The sequence below is a fragment of the Orbicella faveolata genome, unplaced genomic scaffold (assembly GCF_042242905.1).
Source record: "Orbicella faveolata isolate gen_17 unplaced genomic scaffold, um_ofav_v1 contig_46, whole genome shotgun sequence".
Classification (NCBI taxonomy): Eukaryota; Metazoa; Cnidaria; class Anthozoa; order Scleractinia; family Merulinidae; genus Orbicella; species Orbicella faveolata.
Window position 1 is genome coordinate 6,672,915 of NW_028301576.1, and position 22,192 is coordinate 6,695,106.

The window sequence follows — 22,192 nt, forward strand, 5'->3', positions numbered from 1 at the left end:
TCTTTTTTTGAGGGTGTGCATTTTGAACGGAGTCTCCAAACCAATCCAGATTGATGTTTTGAAATATTTATCCACTCATCTCCTTCGGGATTTGCCATCTGAGCTCCTAGGTCCAGGTTCCGGAGAATTTTTTTTTGAGAGAGATTTATTTCACCTTTCAAATCAATTTCCAAGTTAGAGCTTTGGCCGGTTCTGTATATTTGTGCCCCCCTCCCCCCAACCCGGTTTCAAAAGGCACCATTGACCAACCACGCGAACGAGTTGACTAGAAATGGGTCCAGTTGTGCCCCAGTCCCTCCAGTCCACTGGAAGAGTGGGTAGTAAGAACCAAGTGTCATGTCGTCCAACTGTAGTTCTCACCATAATTTTGTGTTTATTTGGTTTTGAACAGATACGGAGGAGCTTTCTTTCCGGTCGGGACGATGACTATCTCGTTGGCAGTTTTCTTGAAAAGTTTGCGTCGTAAGATGTTCTCTTGAAGAAGCGTTTTTAAAATACTTCATTCGAACAGACAGCGAAGTTTTACGGTGTAAAATTTTTTTATGACCAGCTATTGGCGACCCGGGGGTACAAGCTTAACTGCAAGGAGTTGAGCAAGGATATCTTTCAAAGTTATGCGACGTGGAACGAAAACAAGGTCTGATTCAGACTCACCAGACCTTACAAACATGAATCACGCCAATGATGCGTCCGAACCTTTGACTACAAGCATGCTAGACGAAGGAACAACAAGTCCTCTGTCGGCGTCTCATTCGAAAAGTGGTAAACATGAAGGCGACTCAAAGAAAGAAAGGGTAGTCAAAGTTGCCCTGCCAGGAGCGAAAAAAGCTCAGTCTGCTGCGAAAAAGAAAAAGTCTACACCAGATTTGGTAAGCTGACTATTTTACATGTTTACTGTATGTCAGCTAACTTTTGCATTCTTTTAGGGGAGCGAGAATCTAACATTCTGGAAGACAAGCGTATATATTGGTCATTACGCATATTTACTTGTAATTTTGTTTCTTTCGGCAGGATATCCACAAAGCAATCACAAAATGCCGGGAGGAGGGGTCAACTCATTTGGATCTAAGCAAAGCAGCGGTAAGAATTACGCGAAATCGTGAACAGGAATTAAAGTTTTTTTTTCACATCCGCGTATTGCCCGGTGATTTAGATCAGTATGTTTGTCAGAATAAAAGCTATTTTGGTGCACAACACAGGCTCAGATAATCGGCCATGGTTTAATCTGTGTTTGTAAGGTAACGAAAATTGCAACAAAGCAAGCTAGCAGGTTTGGAGTGCTTTATATTTCCGGGATGGAAATCCACATTTGCCTGTGGGGAATTTCTCCGTTGCAGCTGGTTCGAGTTTATTGCCAAGTTCTGTTTTGCACGAATTAAATTTTCTTTAAGTACAATTAGCTAGCAGGGAATGTGTGCAAGGGTGTAATTACAAAATAACATATTGGCCTATGACCGGAGTTTCTAATTTTACGGCATTGAACACAGCGGACATAGCGATCACCACCTGTCATTTTGACCAAAACTATCATGTAATGATTCCACGTTCAACGAATTCAATACAGCAAATTTATCGCGAACGAATGTTTTGCTGAACTAAACTGAGCTTTTTTGATATTCGATTCTCAAAATAGCTGATTAGAGGTTTTTCTGAACGTATTAAAGCGTTGTTTTGCCTTTTTTGTGGCAACGAAACTCCTTTCTCCGTGCATGATGATTCCTTTAGAGTTTTTAATTTACGAGCTCTCTGTGTAATGGAGTGATTTTAATCAGAAAGTCAACTTAAACGCAGTCAATAATAATTTTTAAAAGTCATCGCGCGAGTACATCTATTGACGTTTTTTCATTTGTGATTTTCAAAATAAGTTGTCTAGACTGTTTTATTCAAAGGTGTATTTCATGAAATGAAATGTGGTATTAAAAATTGACCCTGATTTAATTATGGGAAGTGTCTCAACCTTCTTATCATGGAACTAAAATAATATCCAGCAAGTTTGTTTGGCAATTTGTGTGAAATCAAAATTTTTATTAATTAAATGTAAAATTATTTGGAATGGAAATGTTTGTCCCTTCCTCCCGAAGACATTTATTTTGAACAAATGCAGCATTCTGAAACACATTTTACGGTCTACGACAAGTCAGAGCTTTGGAAAAGTAAGAACAATTCAATCACAAACAATTAGAATATTCTTCCGATAGATATTTCTCCCATGATTCTAAGGGAAAAAATTAATGAGAACTCTTATATGAAAAGTTGCAGCAGTCCTTATTCCCTACTGAGAAGACAGGATATGAAGAAAATTATCTGTAGCATCAATGGCTATGATGAACGCCATGCTGTTGCTAGCCAATAACACTATAAATTAGTGTTATAGAAAGGCATTATGCAGAAAAATGCCTCTGTTACTGTAGTTCAACATCTGTGTTGGTTGTACCATCTAGCCTTCTCGAAATCATCAGCAGTGTCAATCTTTGAATTTCTCACATTCTGTATCTGTATCCTTTTTTTCTGGATGGTGTTCTGGTGGTATACAATATGTTTTTTTGTACGGTGTAGCTCGTGCTATTGGTTATTAGTCAAATATTTTACATTTGTTGCAAAAAAGTACATGTACAGGAATTGTCAGTAAAAATATAAATTTTTTAAATGTGTCTTGCTTAATTTTTTTCTTGGTTTGAGATTTTTTGGACTGGTCTGAAAAACCAGATGTTCCTTTTCTTTTGTTTTAGCATTTTGAAACTGGAACAAATTTTAACCACATGTTATATATTTAATTTTAGGTAACAGCACTTCCCAAGGAACTCAAAGAGGTATATTTTGTGTGATTGTTGATCTGGTGGATTAATTAGTAATAGTAATTGGACCTTGTTTCATACATTTCAGGGAGAAATCGCAGAAGTAATTTCAAAATCAGATGAGTGTAAAGTATGAGGCCCATTTGAAATTACGAGCACGATTACTCCCTGAATTGTATAACATAAGGTCCAACTACTAATTAACGGTATCTATAACAAATTTGAGAATTAAAAATGTCTTTTGAAAACTTTTTTTGTACGAAAACATAGGTAGTGCTTTTTCATAAGTTTTGAAAACTGTTAGTAGGAAACACTGCAGAGAAGCCATTAAAGCCTGTGCAATTGATGTGCGAATCATGTGGGTATCCAATTATAGGTATCCAATTACAAAAAGTTCAAATTAGATAGCTGTAATTGGACACCCACATGACTGCGTGCCAATTACGTAGCAAATGGGTGCACTGACGGGGAATCAAGAATTTTCTTATAGACAAGTGATGGAGAATCATAGAGCAAGTGATTAAGGAAGTGAATGCATATAGGTTAGCGACTAATGGATTGATGGAGATTTTTTCATTCTGACATTTTTTTTGTTTCCCTTTTAATTTCAGTTAACCCAGCTTAAGGAACTATATTTGTATGGGAACAAAATTGCAACTTTGCCACCTGAAGTAGGAATGCTGAAACACTTAGAAAAACTGGCATTAAATGAGAATAACTTGACTGACCTACCAGGTAATATCATAGACTTTAGCTGAATGTTTTGTAGGAAACACAAAGATATTGGTCTAGCAGTTAACTAGAGCTAGAATGCTGTTGCTGAATTGAGAGGCTCGGGCTTAATCTCTGGCCTTGGTCTATACCTAGTCAATAAAATCCAACATCAGGCAATATTTGTACAAATGGGGACCAGCAAATTATCAGGGAATCTGAGCACTAAATTACAAACATCCCATCCAGGAATTTTCAAGGTTTTCTCATGTTCTCCCATCATCCCATGTCACTACGTGGTAAACCCACAGAAGGAGCAGTTGCCTAGATGTACCATATCAGAGCATTGGAAAATACCTGGCAGGTTGTGCCAAGAGTAAAATGAACTACAGTATATACAGGGTACATGCAATATTGAGTTTGAAATATTGTGGCTCTGATACATATCATTGGAGAATCATTGGAGACGTGTATGTTATAATTACAGGTTAATGCACTCAGCGAGTGAATTATCGGTATTTACCTGCACGAGTTCACTAACAGTGAACAAGAAATTTTTATACCGCATGAGGCTTTGCTGAGTGCAGTATTGAAAATTTTGAGTTCATTGCTAGTGATTGAGTACAGGAAAATCCCGATAATTCACGAGCAATTAGTGTGTTAACATTTTTATTATTCAAATTGAATACACTGCACAAAGAAACACTGTATTGAAACCACTATATTTGAGTCAGCCGAAGCCATGGTGTAATGACAGTGGTGTGTTGAATTTACACCACAGCTATTACACCACAATAATGACGTCAATGTGGTTGTTTCATGACAACCCAATATCACATGGTACAAATCAGCCAACCAGAAAATCGGAATTTGTACAGAGTATGAAAGTTGAATAATAAAGTGTATTATTGTTCTTATTAAAGAGAAGTTACAATTTATTGTAAAACTCTAACCATACTGGGGAATTGAAGAAACCAACAAAGTGTGGGTAATATCACATGTAATTGTGCTTTATAACAGATACTCTTGTAAAGCTAAAGAATTTGAAACTACTGGACTTGAGACACAACAAGATGAAAGAGGTATTTCAAGTTTGTTTTTGTTTTTTCAAACCATTCTGCATGATTCAATTTACAAGAATAATCATAATCAAGGCTGGATCTTGTGGATCTCATGTCACATAAATTCATTCAAGACAGTTATTCTGAAAATATTTACTGGTAAATATCAGTGGATGATATGATTCAAAATTTAAAAAAAAAACCGGCTTTTAAACGATAAATTTAAGGCCAGCTGGCATTGAAAAAATTCTTTAAAGCATAATGTTTCAATGGTTGATTCATTTTTTTTATCGCTTTGATTGCCCTGTTTTCTTGTAATGAGACCCACAGTAACTAGTGGTATGTACAATGTACTGTAGCTTCTTACTGATACTCATTTTGAACTTGACAATATGATCACAAGGACTGATCACTACTGATTTTGCTACTTCATATGTTAAAATGTTTCTTAGACTTGTTCAGAGTAAAACAAAGATCAGTAGCACGCTTGTCACGCGCTAATGGAAAAATCACGGATTTGCTTGAATCTTTTAAGAATTTCTCGGCGCACAATGATCAGATCTGCTTGAGACTTTCCAAAAGTGTTACACATGTGTTAAAGATGGTTTTGGACTAAATAGAAGTAGAATAAAGGATTTTTGAAAAAATATAATCGGAGCCGAATTGTTAAGTTAGCGACAAAAACATGGCGTCACGCGTAACGTGCGTGGGCTTCACTGTTCACTGTTTTCTTGTTTTTGCCAAGTTAAGTTTCATTTATAACCGTAAGACTTCACAGATGATGGAAAAGGTTCCTTTTTAAGCAAAATTGCAAACAAAATCCTGAAAATTGGTGCTAAATCTTCCTTAAAATCAACAAAAGTGTTCACCATATGATGCATCACGCTTCAAGCTTGGGAGACACAGGTAATTTTCAATTCATTGTGCGAGCTATAATTCCTGAGTTACAGAACAATTTAACCTCAAAATGTAATGCTCATAGGTTGCTTTTCACTTTCCTTCCACCTTTTTGTGTTTATATCGAAACGTTGCCGAGATTTGAATTTTTTTCTGCGTTCTAAACAGTTGGCAAGCGGTGTGATCTGGCGCGCGATAATTCTGATCATTAAATTTCCCAGTCGCATTGTTTACGACGAGTGCGCTGGAGCGTGTCAATGTTGACATAATCAAAATGCTCAAATGACAAGCTAAATTTTGGTACCAAAATCGATCGAATCTGTTAAAAGCCGACGAAAATATTGGCTATAAAGTTTGTTCGAAACATAAGGTCGACAATTTTGATCCTGAGGAAGGTAAGCGATCGAATTTCGAGCAAAGACAAGCGCAACGCTCTGGCCATTTTGGCGGCTTCCATTCCTTCCAAATCATCCTACAGTCTACAGAATCGATGAGCATTGTTTTAGATTTCCTTATTAGGAAGTAAAATATTTCATCAGGTAAGGAAATGAGCGGGAAACTCCCTGAGCACATGCCGCTTGTTTCAAGCACGTAGTCAAGTACTGTGTTGTTCGCAAGCACAAGGCCGTAAAATTGAATGCAACGATTATGGATTCTGGAGTTTCTAGGATTCGGATGTGGCGAGAACAAAAGAAGAAGGAAAGACAAGAGAAAAGAAGAGCACATTATGAGAAAAACCGAGAGGAAATTATTCAAAAGGTCGTGAAAGCCAGAAAGAAAAGTCGAGAAGCCAGAAAGAAAAGTCGAGAAGCCAAGAGCGGACAACTACAGTATGTTCCAATCAAAGACGCGACAAAGAAACGTCGGCGCGAACGAAACCAGCAGAAGTTAGCTTCAGAAAATAAAGGAAAACTTGAGCGAGAGAGAAAGATGGCTAGAGAACGAAGTAAGCGATACCGTCAAAAAAAGAAAGACCAAAATACACAGGTTCAAGCGGCGGAAGCCGCACGGATCGAAGTTACTGGTACGCCGTTCCCAAACAGGATGGCCAAGAAACGTGCCATTGGACGAGCTAAGAAGGGTCTCCCAGATACCCCGGAGAAGAAAGCAGAAATAATGGCAGCTATATCAAAAAGTCCACGGACGAGGAAAGTGCTCGAGAAACGCGGATTAATAAAAACGCCAGAAGAGGAGAAAGAAGTGATTGCACTAAAAGCGCTTGCTGGTGATCTCACCCAAGGCCTTAAAGCCGTCAAAAATGACAAGTCAAACAAAGGAAGAGCTGCACTTGGAACGGCAAAATCACTTTCTTTTGGTGAAAATGTTAAAAAGAGTAGAAGCCAGAAGACACTTTCGAAGCTCATAGCCTTAGATAGAAGAAGCATCAAGTCGGGAATTGAGAAACGCGAAATGATCTTGAAAGGTGAAGAGCCAAGCTGGCTTGAAACCAAACGAAAAACCAGGCGGGATACAGTAACTGAAGAAACCAAAGAGGTTGTTTATGATTATTGGAAAATGGTGGCAAGTAGACCGACAGGAAACAAGAAAGACTTGATAAGAAAACGAGTTGGAGTGAAAACGTGGGTTGAACATCCGAAACACGTGCTTGAAAAAACCCAAACGGAAGCCTACGTTGAGTTTGCGTCAATGCACCCAGAGATAAAGATATCTCAGCGAAAATTTGAAAACCTGAAGCCTTATTTTGTTAGGGGAGCAAGGGAACGAGATAGACAGACCTGCATGTGTCGCCAGCACGTTGAACTTCAAATTGTCTTCAAAGACTGCATGAAGTTTAGGAAGAGAGTGATCGATGAAAGCAGAGAAGCTAATCAAGCAGTTACAGAAGTGTATACCTCAGTTGGAAATATTATTGAACAAACACTTTGCCCCAAACCTCAAGACCAAGATTATCATAAATTGAAATGCTTGAAAAGGGAGTGCAGAGACTGTGGAGTTCACAACTTGGTTTTGCTGCTAGAGGAGAAAGGTGTTGGCAATCACGAAGTGAAATGGAAGTGGTACGACTATGTGTCAACTGGAAAACTTACCACTGAAGGAAAAGACATGAAAAAAATAGCCCTTGTTGAGAAGTGCACAGGACCAAAGGAACTGTTCGATTATTTCATTCAGCTTTTAGGACAGTTTCCTTACCATTCCTTTCTTGCTAAATGGCAAAGGGAACAGCTAGATTCTCTTCTTGAAAACCTTCCTCTTGATCAAGCCGTGTGCATCCATGACTATTCTGAGGGTTATGCCTGTCGATTTCAAGATGAAATCCAGTCCCAATACTTTGATGTAAACAAAGTAAGTCTTCATGTAACAATTCTTTACAGGCATTCAAATGCTGAGGTGGATGGTGTCCAGAGCACAGAAGAGGAACCAGCAATTTGTAAGGAGCATTTGTTTGTAATCTCTGATGACGTCACCCAGGATCATGACTCTGTCCTTCACATCCAGAAGTTAATTTCAAAGCATTTAGAAGAATCCAACTGCACCATTAAGAAAATGCATGAATTCACAGATGGATGTGCAGGACAGTACAAGAGCCGGCACTGTTGTGGTGACCTATCTTGTTCCCTGGCAACTCTTGGATACACAGTCCAGCGAAACTACTTTGCCACCTCCCATGCAAAGGGAGAACAAGATGCAGCTGGCTCCCATGTCAAACAGAAGGCGACCTCAGCAGTTCTCTCCAGGAAAGTCACACTATCAAACGCAAAAGATCTTTGTAACTTTCTGAAAGAGAACTTCTCTGAACCAGCTGTTTCCTCATTTCCTGCTCGGCAGAAGTCAGTGCAGTTAAAGCGGCGTGTCTTCTTCTATTTGCCTTCTAGTGGAGAACTGAGTGTTGCACGTAACAGGGAAGGTGGAAGATTCTGCACTGTCAAAGGCATTCGACAACTACACTCTGTAAGGACTTGCAGTGAACAGCTAAAAGTCTTCACGAGGGAAAGATCTTGTTACTGCCATGGTTGCATTGTTGAGAATTTTGACAGCTGTGAAAATAAGGAATGGGTGGGCAACTGGAAGGAGATTGTTCTGTCAAGAGAGCCCTCAGGTGTCATGACCAGAACAACTGAAGATGCAAGCACCATTGAACATTCAGTTCAAGTTGCTGACCTGGCAACGAAAGACAGTATTGTGGCTGTGGCAGCTGAAGAGGACAGCCACTATGATTACTACCTCCTTAAAGTTACTAGCAGTGGAGTCATTTCCCTTCAAGAAAACTTTGAGGATCCTTATAGTGGAAGCATTTATTCCAAAGGACAGGCTGTTCTTCTCGGAAATTTCTTTTTAAGGGAGAACATTATTGATTGCACATACAAACTAGATGATAAGGTGGCAGGAGTATTCCCAGGAACTGTGCGGTACATTTGTGGACCACTTGTGTCAAAGCGAAGGAGGGGAAGACCAATTTATCAAGTTCCATTGGATGAACATGAACAAATTCTGGCATCCCTTTAACTGTTTTTGTCTTTAGTAGCTTGTAATTAACATTTTTTGCCAAAATGTTCCTTAAATACGGTATTTATGCATTTTTTACAAAAAAGGGCGTGGCCGCATTGCATCATGGGTAATAGAAAATTAGCTTAAAATGCATCTGAATTGACTGAAATGACATAATTTCAAGATAGGAACCAATTTCCTTCACTTTCTGACTTATTTCTAACAAGAAATGATTCTTAAATAAATTTTTCAATTTTACCCCAATGTTACACCTTTGTACATCAGAACTGTGCTACTGATCAAAGTGATAGTCAATACCCCAAGGGTTTGTATTCTCCTCCCCCATCCCTTGACCAGGAGATTAAGAGTGTTACCAGCCCATTAATCAAGTTAGATATTTTGACTTCCACTGGGTCCCAGCTGACAACAGGGCCGTCAATAAGGATCATCTCAGGTAACACCTGTTACAGCTGAGTATGCTTGATCGGCCACTGATGTTACAGGGGAACTTGCCTGTTGTTGACACAATTCACACACAAAGTAACACGTTTGTTAGGGGTGTGAAGATCAAGGTGACTTAAAACTTAATGACAGCCCTGGGCAATAATTGACCTTTTAACTTGTATAGCAGCCTGCCTGAATTCTCTACATGTATTTGTTCTAAACTTGTTTTTGGTGTTCTTCTGCTCTTAGTCTTAGTCTTATAAATTATTCACCATACCTGATAACACCCATAAAGTAACAATGTTATGTGATGTTGTCACACCTCAACAGCTTTGTATTGTAAGTATGGAGTAAATGTAAGTTTACAGATCTTTAAATCTAAATCTTACTTCTGTGAAAAAACTTACAGTTAGGCCAGCAAAGTTAATTGCATTGTTATTATTTTGCATTTAGGGCTGCAAGCAAATATAATGGTGTAGTACATTTATTTGATTACTGTTGAGAAGATACTGACCAATTAATGTTTGTATCAATAATTTTTTTTCAGATTCCACCTGTGGTTTATCAGCTTACGTCATTAACTACTCTTTACCTTAGATTTAACAGACTAGTTGTAGTTGAAGCTGGAATTGGCAACTTAAGAGTGAGTTGAGATTACCATAATTTAAATATTTTTTGCACTGACTGACAGAGCCTTTGGCAGTCATTGATATTTATGACATTTATCTTAAGACTCCATTTTTAGCAAAATAGAACCATCAAAAGAGATTTTTTTTTATAAGAGTTTGATTTTGTATTAACCATACATAGTTTGAAGTGTTCATTGCTGGTTGGTCATAGGAACAAATTTAACTAGTTGTTAAATTAGCTCGGTAGTTATAAGTAAAATTAATAGACTTTTTTATATTAGATCAGATATTGATACATGACCTATATGCATTAATGTTTAGCTTTATCTTTAAAACATTTTAGACTGCGTTTGTATTCTTCATATTTTAGTGTAGATATTTTAGTCTTACAAGTTTTGTATGTTGTGTAAGTCTGTGTCCCCTCATTAGTGTGGGTTTCTCCCAGGCTACATGGTTTAACGCTTAAATAAAGTTTTATTATTATTGTTATTATTATCATTATCATTATCATTATCATTGTCATTGTCATTATCATTATCATTTTTATTGTTATTATTGTTATTATTATTATTATATTATTATTAGTAGTATTTTTGTTATCATAGTTTATGAAAGACATGTATTAGTTATACATTTTGATTTGTAAGTGTGTTTCTTCATGTAAAATTAATTAATACTTATTAACTGGATTTTGCTATATGCCTTTCATTTTACAGCTGCTTGAAAGATTGAGTCTCAGAGAAAACAAGATTAAAGATTTACCAGCTGTAATAGGTAAAACTTACCAGTTACTTTTTCATTTGATGGCAATAAATAATTTATTGCATTACACAGTATTTAGTTGTACTGTAAAGTGGCATTCGTAATCTGCTTACATGTAACAGAAGGTTGAACAACAAAATGGCATGCATCTTTTAGCCACCACATTTAGAAACAGGTGCTAATTGTAATTAATGGAAGTAAACTGTAATGATTGTGTGGTATACCTGTTTACAGGTGTCTTTTGTGGCAGTGATTACTATATATTGAATTAAATAGTTTGTTAAGTGTGTTTATGTGGTGTTTTAATTTGCCTTTTGGTACACATGTACGTGTATGTCTGTTAAGTTGGTATTTCCTTTGAGTATAGACAAGGGTAATATTGAACCACAAGATCAATTTTATTCAATATTTATGAAATATATTATTTTATCTCTTATTTCAGGTCATCTTGTTCATCTAGTTACTCTTGATGTTTCTCACAACAATATTGGAAGCATTCCTAGAGGTAACTTATTTTTCCCTGCTTTCATAAGCTTAACATTAATTATTAATGTATTCAATTCATTGTCGATTATTGTTAATTAATTGATTGATTGATTGATTGATTAATTGTTATGCAATAAATTATTTAATCCTGAATTCAAGAAAGTTGTCATCCCTTTAAAGGTTACTGCAGAATAAGCCCTCACTTATTTCCTTATGACATGTATAGGACGCATGCAGCTGTTTTTGTCCGATGGTAATTTCTCATCATGACTGGAAGACTCATTTCTAAGGTTTCCAGTACTTAGAAAATTTATGTCTTGAGACTATCCCAGATCTATTTTTGTAGTCATGTTGTGGATGTGCATTTTAATCAATGGTATAATTTTAAAGTTCTTATGTGTGTGCAGAGATTGGCAACTGTGTCCAAATGACGTCACTTGATCTTCAACATAATGATATTCCTGAAATACCAGACACAATCGGCAATCTGACAGAAATGACAAGACTAGGACTCAGGTGGGTAATGTCGGATGTCTGCATGCTGTCCAAGAGTTTGTAATGGATATATCAGATGGTAGTGGAACAATCTATCAGAAATTACTAAACTGCTGAGTGTCCCGCAAGCTAGATTTTATCAGAGAACAAAAATAGAAGTGGTGGCATAATGGATGGGTAGGTGCAGTGGCCTTTTGACTCCAGATTGAGTGATCCTGTTTCGAGCCCTGGCCGTGGACATTGCATCGTGTCCTAAGTCACCTACTAGCCAGGGCTAAAAAAAATAGAATTCGAATTTTTGCCTGCCCTGAGCAAGTCCTAGTTTAATTTCTTTATTTAGGTGGCAAATAATTTGCCTGGGCCCTTGCCCATTGGGCAAGTGAGATTGAAAAATTACTTGCCCAGCAGGAACACCTACTATGTCTTGTCCCGGATGACCGCACGACACTTTTTTCAAGCCCTGCTAGCCCACAAAATTTCATCTTGTCCAGTGCGTCTCTAGTTTGAATTTCTTCAAAAGTCTTCCTAAGAAACTTCACTTACCCAATAAGAACAGAAACCTCTAGCCTGGGCACAAAATCCACCAGCCCAGGCCTGCCTAACAGACAGGACTTTCTCTCAAACCAAGTGTGTAGTGTACAGAGAGGATGAGTGCCTGGGTTATTCAGAATGGGCTCTGTTGAGGTCAGCTACAAGTCAATTTAGTTTGGCCATTGTTGTTGGCATTTGTTTTAATTAATAATCTTTGTTTATCACAGATACAACCAGCTATCTGCAGTGCCAGCATCATTGGCAAATTGCACAAAAATTGACGAGTTCAATATTGAAGGGAACAATGTGTCAGAACTCCCTGTGAGTATTTTTTTTGTTGTTGTTATTAGGACATGTACAAATAATAATAGTAACAAGAGGAGTAACAACAGCTGCTTGCTACTTCTTTACCCATTATTTTGTTGTCCCCCCTACATGGCTTTTATTAACAGTTTTTTGTTTTCCTTTTTAAGGACAACCTTCTTCATTGTTTAAAAATGTTAAACAATGTCACCTTGTCTAGGAATAACTTTGAACACTTTCCAACCGGACCTCCCAAACAGCTCGCTGCAGTTCAAGTAGGTTTATCATTGAATTTAAGTTATTTGTTAGTGTTCATTATTTGTTTCAAGGGATTTTATTATCTTTATCAGTACCAATGAGAAGAACTGGTCCACTCACAATAATTAGACTAAAGAGTTTGTTTGAGGCTATCAGACAAAGGAAGGCAGGGGGAGAGGATAAAAAAACTGTTTTCTCACTCGCCCCCACTTTCTAGCTTATTTCCTATCTTTAACTACTTTGGGTTTTAATGTGTTTTTTGTGATCCTACGATAACTTACTTGTGATGTCACTTAAAAATGTTCCTTTATATTATCCTTTTTTCAGACATTTATCATGGAGCACAATAAAGTACAAAAGATTCCATTTGGAGCATTTTCTAAAGCAAAGTTTTTGGTAAGAGTAAATCATGAGCCATGTAACAGGTTTCAAACTTTGTTTAAAATGGTGTACTCATAAGAGCTGTACAGCTCTGTTATATAGTACTGTAGCTAGGAAACAGCTTACCAGGTTCATTAAAACCCAGCCCACTTTTCCAGCAAAATTGCCTAAAGTCTCTGTTTTCTAGTGACAGGCTCTCTTTCAGTCTGTGAAATTAACCACATATACATAAATGAAGGGATGGCAAATGGTCACTAGAAGATCATTGGTTTGGAAACTTTTGATCTGATCTTGAACTCTCAGAATCTGTTGCACGTGATGGATCAGGAAGTCTTTTTTGAGTACGTTTCTTTCATCTTGCAGTGTTAGATCATTTAAATAAGTCTCAGTCTTGGATTTTCAAATAAGGATCTTGGCATTTTTGCAAGTCTTGGATTTTACCAATCATCACCCCTACATGTACATCCATGTGTAACACTGTTTCGCTGTGCATCCCTGTCTTAAAAGTAAATTATAATATTAAATAATGAAATTTGTACTTTTAATGGTGGTATGATGTTTATATCGTCAGTGATACTTTTTTTTTCAGTTTCCATCATCTCAACTGAATTATTTTTTTACTACATAAATTCAACTCGTTCTTGTTCTAGACAAAACTTAACATGAAAGAGAACCAAATAGCGGCATTACCTTTAGGTGAGTAAACATCTCCGTCACCAGTTTTCAGCTTTCTCTTGGCTTCTTACATTCATTGGAGGCCTTGTGGCACTTTTTACTCTCAACCATCAGATTAACATTGTGGATACCCTATCCATGCTGCTTGGCTAAATTTTATGCATGTCCCATGCCATGAGAATTTTCAGAATTAGATACATTATTTTTTGAATGATAGCTTACATTCAGTTGTTTTAAATGAATATAGATTTTGGGAGCTGGGTGAGTCTGGTCGAGTTAAACTTAGGAACCAATCAACTGTCAAGGCTTCCAGGTACGTCATCAATGTATTGATGTCAAATTACTTAAGTACAGACAAAACCTCTGCTAACTCTTACCAGGAATGATAAACTGCTCATACCAATCCAACGCTTTTGACCCTCAGGTTTAAACCTCATAAGCTCTGTACAGTGGCTAGCTAATTCCATTACATGCTGGCCATTACAGAGAGGTTCAATTTTATCACCAATGTTGTTTTAACTTACAAGACCATGTGTGAACCCTGTAACCACTATGCCATTACATAAGTTACGTACAAATTCAAAATCATTCATTCCCTGTGTAGCTTGGAAACAAGAAATCTTTTCTTTCTTTCTTTTCCCCTTTTTTCACTTTTTAACTCAGAACTACATGTATGATGTTGATCATCACTCTTGCCCAAGTTCAAGTTATAGTTAATTTTGATTCTCTTTACCTTGTTGCAGAGGACATCCAGTGGCTTACAAACTTAGAAGTTCTGATTCTTAGCAACAATCTTCTTAGAGTGAGTATTTATAACTTACATTGTAAATTCATTTTTTTTGGAGTGCCTTCTGCCCAGGGGGGACAAGATGCGGGTACAAAACTGGACTACAGTGTATGTGTTGGGTACTTTCCACTGGCCAGTGCCTTCAATTCCCATACCGACCATTCAGTTTCTGACAACATTTTTAATTCCCCTGCCCATTTTTAGTTTAACTTGGCAAAATTAATGGTAATCATTAAATAATAAAATTGCTTTGGAGGATTATAGTTCACGTCAAGCAATTGGTAAATACCACCACAGTGCTTCCCATGCCATGTTTTCCAAAATGGCTTCAAAATTTGTGGAGAAGGAGTCAAAGTTATCTTCCTTCAGTCAGTAAGAAAGCTATGTAACCTCTGAACCTTACTTTGCTCTTTCCTGGGCAGAGTAATGTCATAAACTTTTATCATTGGTTCAAGTCCCTTTTTCAAGTCTTATTATGTTGGTAAGAATGCTAGGGCTGTCATTAACAGGGCCACAACAATAACCTGTAACACCTAATATGACTGAGTTTGTTTCAAAGATCCTTGATGTTACAGGTGAACTTGCCTGCTCTTGGTACAATTCACTCACAAAACAAAAAGTTTGTTGGGTGTGAAGATCAAGACAACAGGCAACTTGAAACGTAGTGAAAACCCCGATTATTGTATCTTATTTTTAGAGACTGCCTCGGGGTTTGGGAGAATTGAAGAAACTTAGAGTCCTTGACTTAGAAGAAAACCGGCTGGAGTTGCTTCCCAATGAAATCGGTGAGGATCTCTTGCAAATACTTGGAACTCATGTGGTCAGTTTCTTCAACAAATAAATGCATATTTAAGTTTTTACCTGATATAAATTTATTTTCTATTCTCAGCTTTTCTTAGGAGTCTAGAGCGACTAGTTCTTCAGTCAAACAATCTAACCACACTCCCAAAATCAATAGGGTGAGCCTATTAATAGTCAATGTTAATAAAAGGAGATGTGCAGTATGTATGCACATCTTATGTGACAGGATATATTTTTTACAGGTTGTTGTGTGTTTTGGTAAACCCTAAAATTTCAAACATGTCCCCCCCCATTTAAGTTCATTTGTTTGACCTTCCTCCCTCCCCTAAATTTGTCCTTCCTTAATTCTTTGTTAGGAGCAGTTACGAGTACAGTACCCTACATGTAGGGGACTAAGTTCAATGCAAGTAGTTTGCTAAATAGTTAGCTGGCGTTAGAACTAGGTACATAGCATGTATATGGCAAGTCGCTTGTCAAGTTGTAACCTGTACCGTACTGTGAGTTAAGGTTCTATTTTCCCCTAGTATCCAATTAAGATATTATCAGTGGTTTTTGACAGGGACTGGCATAAAATGGGTAGCAAAATGTTAACTAGCTAAGAGTTATATGTGAAACTTCTTTATCATCCTATTTAGCTCAGGACCACATTCATTCTTGGGAGAATATCACCCTTGATCTTCCTTGTACAATTGGTGCTATACTTCTCTGTACATACAGAAATACCTTGAACTATATTCAGATTTGGTTTCAGCATGGCTTTTGCACTAACTCAGCTATTGTATCACATATATATTTCAGATACCTGACCAATGTTTCATATCTGAGTGTAGGTGAAAATGATCTCACGCAACTCCCTGATGAAATAGGTAATGAAACTGAGCAGTACAAGATTTAAGTACAGTGTACATAGTGTCCAGGTTGCCTTTAACACTAAATAGAGATATGCCTTCTCAGGGAATATGTGTTCCTTCCAGTTGATGACGGGATAAGCTTGAACCACAAATCTGCAAGTTATCTTAGAGTTTAATTACAGTTGAACCTCCGGTTGGGACCACCTCTCGTAAGGGTCTACCTCTCCTCAGCAACCAGTTTTCCAAAATACCAGACGTTTCCAAGTCAAATCACTATATTTGGAACCTCTTGTAAGCGACCACTTCTCCTAAGCAACCGCGACCACTTTTAGAGCTAAAAGTTTGAAATTTTATTTTGTTTTTAACTTCCCCTACGTGACCACTTGACAGATGATAGAGCAAACATTGGATAGTAAGATGGTGTAACATTATCACATCCCTGGGTAGTACAGGAGACGACAGTTTGTTAATGGGAAGTGCCAGATTTTTTTTTGAAATTGTGAAATTGACTTTTCACATGAATAAAACATTTAAAACTCTGCAGTTACCTTATGCTAATGAGGTGCAATTTTGACACAATATGGTCTAAGCTCTCGTAAGCAACCACCTTCCGTAAGCACTTACGGGAGGTTCAACTCTACCAGTAATCTAAAGGTTCTATTGGAGTCAGAACTAATAAAGAGCTGACCCAATAATCCTCAGTAACCCAGCTTCACATATAATCATCATAGTTGCTTCTCATGCCAGTTTACAAGCACACAATTTTGCAATATTCTGTGTTGATGCCACTGTGTTCCTGGCCCCCATCATTGCAGCGGACCTGTCTGCCTTCTCTCTACACTTCCACTATCGTTCTCTAGTTCATTCATGGACTCCTTGTTGCCCTTGTAAGTGTTGCATATAATGCAGGCATTAGGCCTCATCTTCCTGCTGCCCTTTTAGGGATCATTCATACAGATGTTTTGCTTGACGTGCCCTGATTAGTATATTAAAAGAATTAGTATTCCCTTGTTTTTGTGGCTTAGTTATTCTGCGTTTAATCTTGCCTTCATTTTTATAGCATTCCTGTTTTACTGCGCCTTTCAGTAACATGCGGACTCTAAAGTCAAAGCTCAAATGACAAATACGTTTTTCGCTACCATCAATCAAATGTTTGGCGGCTCCTCTCGGCTTCTAACTACTGCCAGGCACTGTTTTGTTGTCGGAACTGTGCTCAATGATTTGATTACCAGGCGTTTGGCAGTAGTCGGAAGCTGGGAGGAGCCCCCGCACATTTGATTGACGGTAGCAAAAAATGCATTGGTCGGTTGAGCTTTGAATTTTAGAGTCCGCATGTTATTGAAAGGTACAGTAAAAGACTTTCAGTGTCATTAAAACACAAGTTTTTCTTTTAGGTAAAATGGAATCACTTGAACAACTGTATCTCAATGATAATGACAGCCTTCAAGTTCTTCCTTATGAACTTGCGTTGTGTAATGCCCTTCAGATCATGAGCATAGAGAACTGTCCTCTTAGCAGCTTTCCAGCTGAAGTTGTCGCAGGCGGACCTTCATTAGTTATACAGGTATAAGCTCAGGTGGCCAAACATTCCAGTTAAATACCTGCATGTTCTTTTTGTCTGAGAAATGGTTCTATGTTCTCCAGAGTTCTCTGAAACTGGTCATTTCATATGATTGTCCTTAACTTGAACAGGACAGCCCCAAAAATTATAGTTTATTATAGTTATTCTTTTGCTGCAGAGTTATTCTTTTGCTCCACATTCTTGTTGCCATTGCTGTCCTGGTCTGAATAAAGTCTTAGGTGCTCCAGGGTACACCTTTTACATGAAGCCTTCAGAGAAAAGTTGTCAATGCAAGATTTGTCATTCTTGAAGTGACGTCATGACCATACTAGAACCTAGGCTCTTTTTTGCTAAGATACTTGAATGTTTAACTTGGAAGGGCATGGCTCAAACAGGAACTTAAAAGCTCGATCTCAGGGTGAGGCTTAGGAATTGAAAAACTCCATGCTCTACATGGATACCATAAAAATTAATACCCCTTAGGTGATATAGACACTGCACATGTAGTTTGGTTTCAAATTGTGACAATTTACATGTATACTATATTTTTTTTCATAAAATGTCAGGTGTTTGCTATGCTTTCAAAACATTAGTGAGACTGTTAACAGTTAATAACAGTTGTCAATTCAGCCAGACATCATCTCTAATGAAGTGCTTGTGTTTCAGTATTTGAGACTCCAAGGTCCATATAGAGGAATGATGGCACAGGCTGGTTTGGTTCCTTCCTCAGATGTCTGAGAAGATCAACACTGTGCTGTATAATTATCTGAGGATAGTCCATGAAGATTTCATCAATATTTTGATGTCTTTGTGGCAACTTGAATATAATTATGCTTAATAATGGTACTTTTATCAACACCCCATGATCAAATTTTTCTTGAGATAAAATAGAAGTGTTATAATATGTGGTGTTAACAAATGTAACATTAATGCATAATTATTAAAATTAAGGGTGTACTAGACAAAAGTGCTTGGGTTCATGATATGGTGGGAAGATCCACTTGGCAGAAGCATCCAGTTTTCAAATGGCAGGAGTTAGGCATTTATGCTAATTGTATAGTCGAACCATACAGAATTGTTAATAGAGGTCAAATGGTTATGGAGCCTAGCAAACTTCAAAGGAGTACCCAAAGATGCCAAGATAAAACTAAAATTCTATGTTGGAAATTACACAGTTGTGGATAGACTTTTTTACATGCTCATACACTATTCTTGAATTAGGTATTTCTAACCAACAAGTCTCTATTGTTTGGTTTCTCTGACAGAAGTAAGCACCCATTGTGTTTAGTACACACTCAAGGTAAAAAAGTTAGTATTTGTATAACAAACTTTGTCAAGCTTTTTAACCATTCCTCTCTATTAATACTGTGGTCAAACACTCAGTTATCCAGACCTTATTCCCTTTTAATATGCAGGAGTCTTTATTGGTGCTGTTGATGTTGTTGCATGGATTTTAATCAGCTGTGATCAGGAAGATTTTAAATGGCAATAGTACAGTCCAGTTTATTCAGTTTGGCATTGACATTTGTGAAACAAACAAAATATAACCTGTGTAATATTCGTATTTTTCTATTATGTTGCCTCTTGATTATCTTAACTGTTCAATGCAAGTCTCAGTGAGTCTGGCCTATCAAGCTAAAGTTCAACATTTGATAGAACCTTGTAGTTTTGGTCACACAAGATTAGCATCTGACTTCCTGTCGTTGTTATGATTCACCTGCCACATACCATGTAGCATGGAAAGGCTTTTAATCCTCTAATGACAAGAAAATTTATACTTGATGCAGAAAGTGTACATGTAGGTATAGCTTAAGAGAATGAAATTCTTTATTATGTAGAAAGGTAAACGCAAGATGCTAATTATTGAGGAGATCCACAGTTTACTGAAAGTCATCCAAGGGAAATCCCAAAGATTCTAACAGGCATTGGGGTATATTCTACAGTTTTGATGACATGTGTTCCCTGTCGCAGCTTTGTAATTGTAGTGAAATCTTAATTTGTTGAACTTCGAAGAGAAATGAAAATTTTCTCAAGTTACTTGGGGTTTGAGACATGGGTAAAAATTAATGTGTTTGAGAGGAGCAAATCATGAAGGAAAAATATTATAACTTTTGGTTCAAAATCAAATTGGCACATTTTTTTTAACACATTACTTTTAAATCCAAGATTGAAGCAGTTTTTTTCCTGTACTGATGATAAAGATACCTTCATTTTACTGTAGGTTATAAGAGAGTCTGGTAGTTTGATCCACAAAATTTATATTTTAGTGGGTGATTTTCTTTGGTACTCCCCGCCTGCCCGCCCAACAATAATTGCTGTATTGTAAAGAGGAGAGATATAATCATAAGGAGAAGTCAAATATTAATCATTCTTAGGGCACCACTTTTAATTATTTAAGCAGATTATTACATAGCTAAAAGTCTCCAATCATTATTTTTTTACTTGACAGTGAAATATTTGTTGAATGAACAGTGCATCTATAGTGACAGATGTCGGAACTGCGAAACTTTTATTAGAGAAAATTACAGTCTTATAAGAATGTAAAATGTTTTTGTTCTGACTTGATCTTTTTGTCTTTTTAAACTACACCAGAATTGTAAAGTTGAATGTTGTAATACAACATTTTATGTGTAAGGTATTATCCAAACAGAAAGGATGTCTGGTTTCCTGGGCTTAGTTCTTACCTTGCAAAATCATTTTCAAAACATCTTTTTACCATGTCAAGTGTACATTTGTCTATAATTCTTACTATTAAAAGTTAAATAAGTTAGATTTCAAAAATGTTGTCCTTTTTTGTCAGAAAGAGCTGATTAGAAGTCTTCAATCAGATTTATTAATAATTAATGTAGTAAATGACGTAACCGTCATCCTCAGATATTTTCAACAGAGACATGAAAACTAAAAGCTTTTCTTCAGTTTTTCTCAGAGCATTTTTCACTTCCCAATCAGAATCTTTGAGGAAAAAGGGACTTATCATGGTCTATTTATGTGATGGAGGTACTGGTGGAGACATCATAGTCATTACAGAAAGAATTGTTTGTTTCCACTGATCGAACTGTTTATACATATTGATATATGAACCCTCATGTACATGTAAAACAAACTTCATAATTAAATGAAAAACGTTTTGCATGTAAAGCAATAGTTATCATTGCCCCGCTTAGTGTTTATTGTACAAAAAGTCTACGTTCTACTGACAGATACACGTAATAGGCTTCAAAAATTTCCACTTCTCAGTTGGCCTATCAGGCATAATACTGGCAACAATGTGTCTAGACCAAGAATAAATACACATGTGAATCCCACTCTGGGAGGTACAGTGCAGTGGTGGTCTTTGCATCTGGTACTCTGGGTTTGACCCTTGGTTGGATTGTGTTGTGTTATTTTGGGGCAAAACACTTTCAGTTACACACAAGTTTGGGCACCTATGGGAAACTTGGTACCCGATTTTCTCTTTCATTTCTCAACCAAATTTGAGCTGCCAAGCAGCAAACAAGTTGCAAAGTGATGAACAAAATATATGAGTGAGCTCTCCTTTTAGGGGAGCAGAGATTATGCAGTGGTGAGAGTACTTGCCTCCTAGCTACTGCATGGCCCAGGTTCCATTGTGGCCTGGTGCCATGGGTGGGTTGGTTTAGTTACCGGTATTGGTTCTTGCCTTGCACCAAGAGTTTTTCTCCAGGTACTCTGGTTTTTCTCCCTCCACAAAATCCAACATCTCCAAATTCAAACTCGACCAGGGTAGAGGACCTGCCTGAAAACCAGGCTATGGCTGATGTGGTGTCCTCTTTAAATATTATAATTTTGCTTGTTCCCCGTTTAGTCTCTGACCACCACAATCTTTTTATGGCTTTTTTTTTTTTGCATCAGTAGGGTGGCCTATATGCCGATTTCACATTTATGTTACTTTTAAATATTATATTACATCCCTTGAAGGTGAGAAAGAACACCACGAACGGCTTAAAAATTGATATAGTTCTAGGGCAAGGTTATAACTAAGGTCGTCTTTTATTGGGATCAACCATTTCAACTGCAACCAGTTTGGGTTGATTCAGTTGAAGTTTCTTAAAAGAACACTTTTCTAACCATTTTCAGTTGAAACATGGCAACTCCTGGGAATAGTCCTTTCACGAGCTACAATCATGCAACATAATCACCCAAATGCTTTTTCAACTGTTTCAACCTGGTTTGAGGCCAGTTGAAAAAGTTGATCAACCAAACCAACCGAAAACAGTTTTGCCCCAGTAGAACACAAAAAAACTCAAGCAACCCAACCAACCAGAAACAGTTGATCCTGAAAGAACATGACCTGAATCT

At 37.2% G+C, this 22,192-nt stretch overlaps 2 protein-coding genes across 2 annotated transcripts; both read left to right on the forward strand.

Moving 5' to 3' along the window:
- Positions 1 to 3: 3 nt before the first annotated feature.
- On the forward strand, positions 4 to 21,013 carry LOC110068539 (leucine-rich repeat protein soc-2 homolog). Its single transcript, XM_020775921.2, has 20 exons — positions 4 to 869; positions 1,012 to 1,080; positions 2,781 to 2,810; positions 3,407 to 3,530; positions 4,527 to 4,588; positions 9,903 to 9,998; positions 10,701 to 10,758; positions 11,189 to 11,251; positions 11,640 to 11,748; positions 12,486 to 12,579; positions 12,732 to 12,836; positions 13,147 to 13,215; positions 13,851 to 13,896; positions 14,123 to 14,188; positions 14,619 to 14,677; positions 15,360 to 15,447; positions 15,552 to 15,621; positions 16,262 to 16,329; positions 17,709 to 17,878; positions 18,542 to 21,013. Exons 1-20 carry the CDS (start codon positions 615 to 617, stop codon positions 18,611 to 18,613), a joined length of 1,773 nt encoding a protein of 590 aa, XP_020631580.2. The 5' UTR covers positions 4 to 614; the 3' UTR covers positions 18,614 to 21,013.
- LOC110061264 (uncharacterized) lies at positions 5,524 to 9,169 on the forward strand. Its single transcript, XM_020768104.2, has one exon. It carries the CDS (start codon positions 6,113 to 6,115, stop codon positions 8,927 to 8,929), a length of 2,817 nt encoding a protein of 938 aa, XP_020623763.2. The 5' UTR covers positions 5,524 to 6,112; the 3' UTR covers positions 8,930 to 9,169.
- Positions 21,014 to 22,192: the final 1,179 nt, after the last annotated feature.

Excerpts from the sequence above, each read along its gene's own strand:
- LOC110061264 (XM_020768104.2), top strand. The coding sequence starts at position 6,113 with ATGGATTCTGGAGTTTCTAGGATTCGGATGTGGCGAGAACAAAAGAAG.
- LOC110068539 (XM_020775921.2), top strand. The coding sequence starts at position 615 with ATGCGACGTGGAACGAAAACAAGGTCTGATTCAGACTCACCAGACCTT. Across the intron at positions 1,081-2,780 it reads TGGATCTAAGCAAAGCAGCG|GTAACAGCACTTCCCAAGGA; the intron begins GTAAGAATTACG and ends ATTTAATTTTAG. Across the intron at positions 17,879-18,541 it reads GACCTTCATTAGTTATACAG|TATTTGAGACTCCAAGGTCC; the intron begins GTATAAGCTCAG and ends CTTGTGTTTCAG.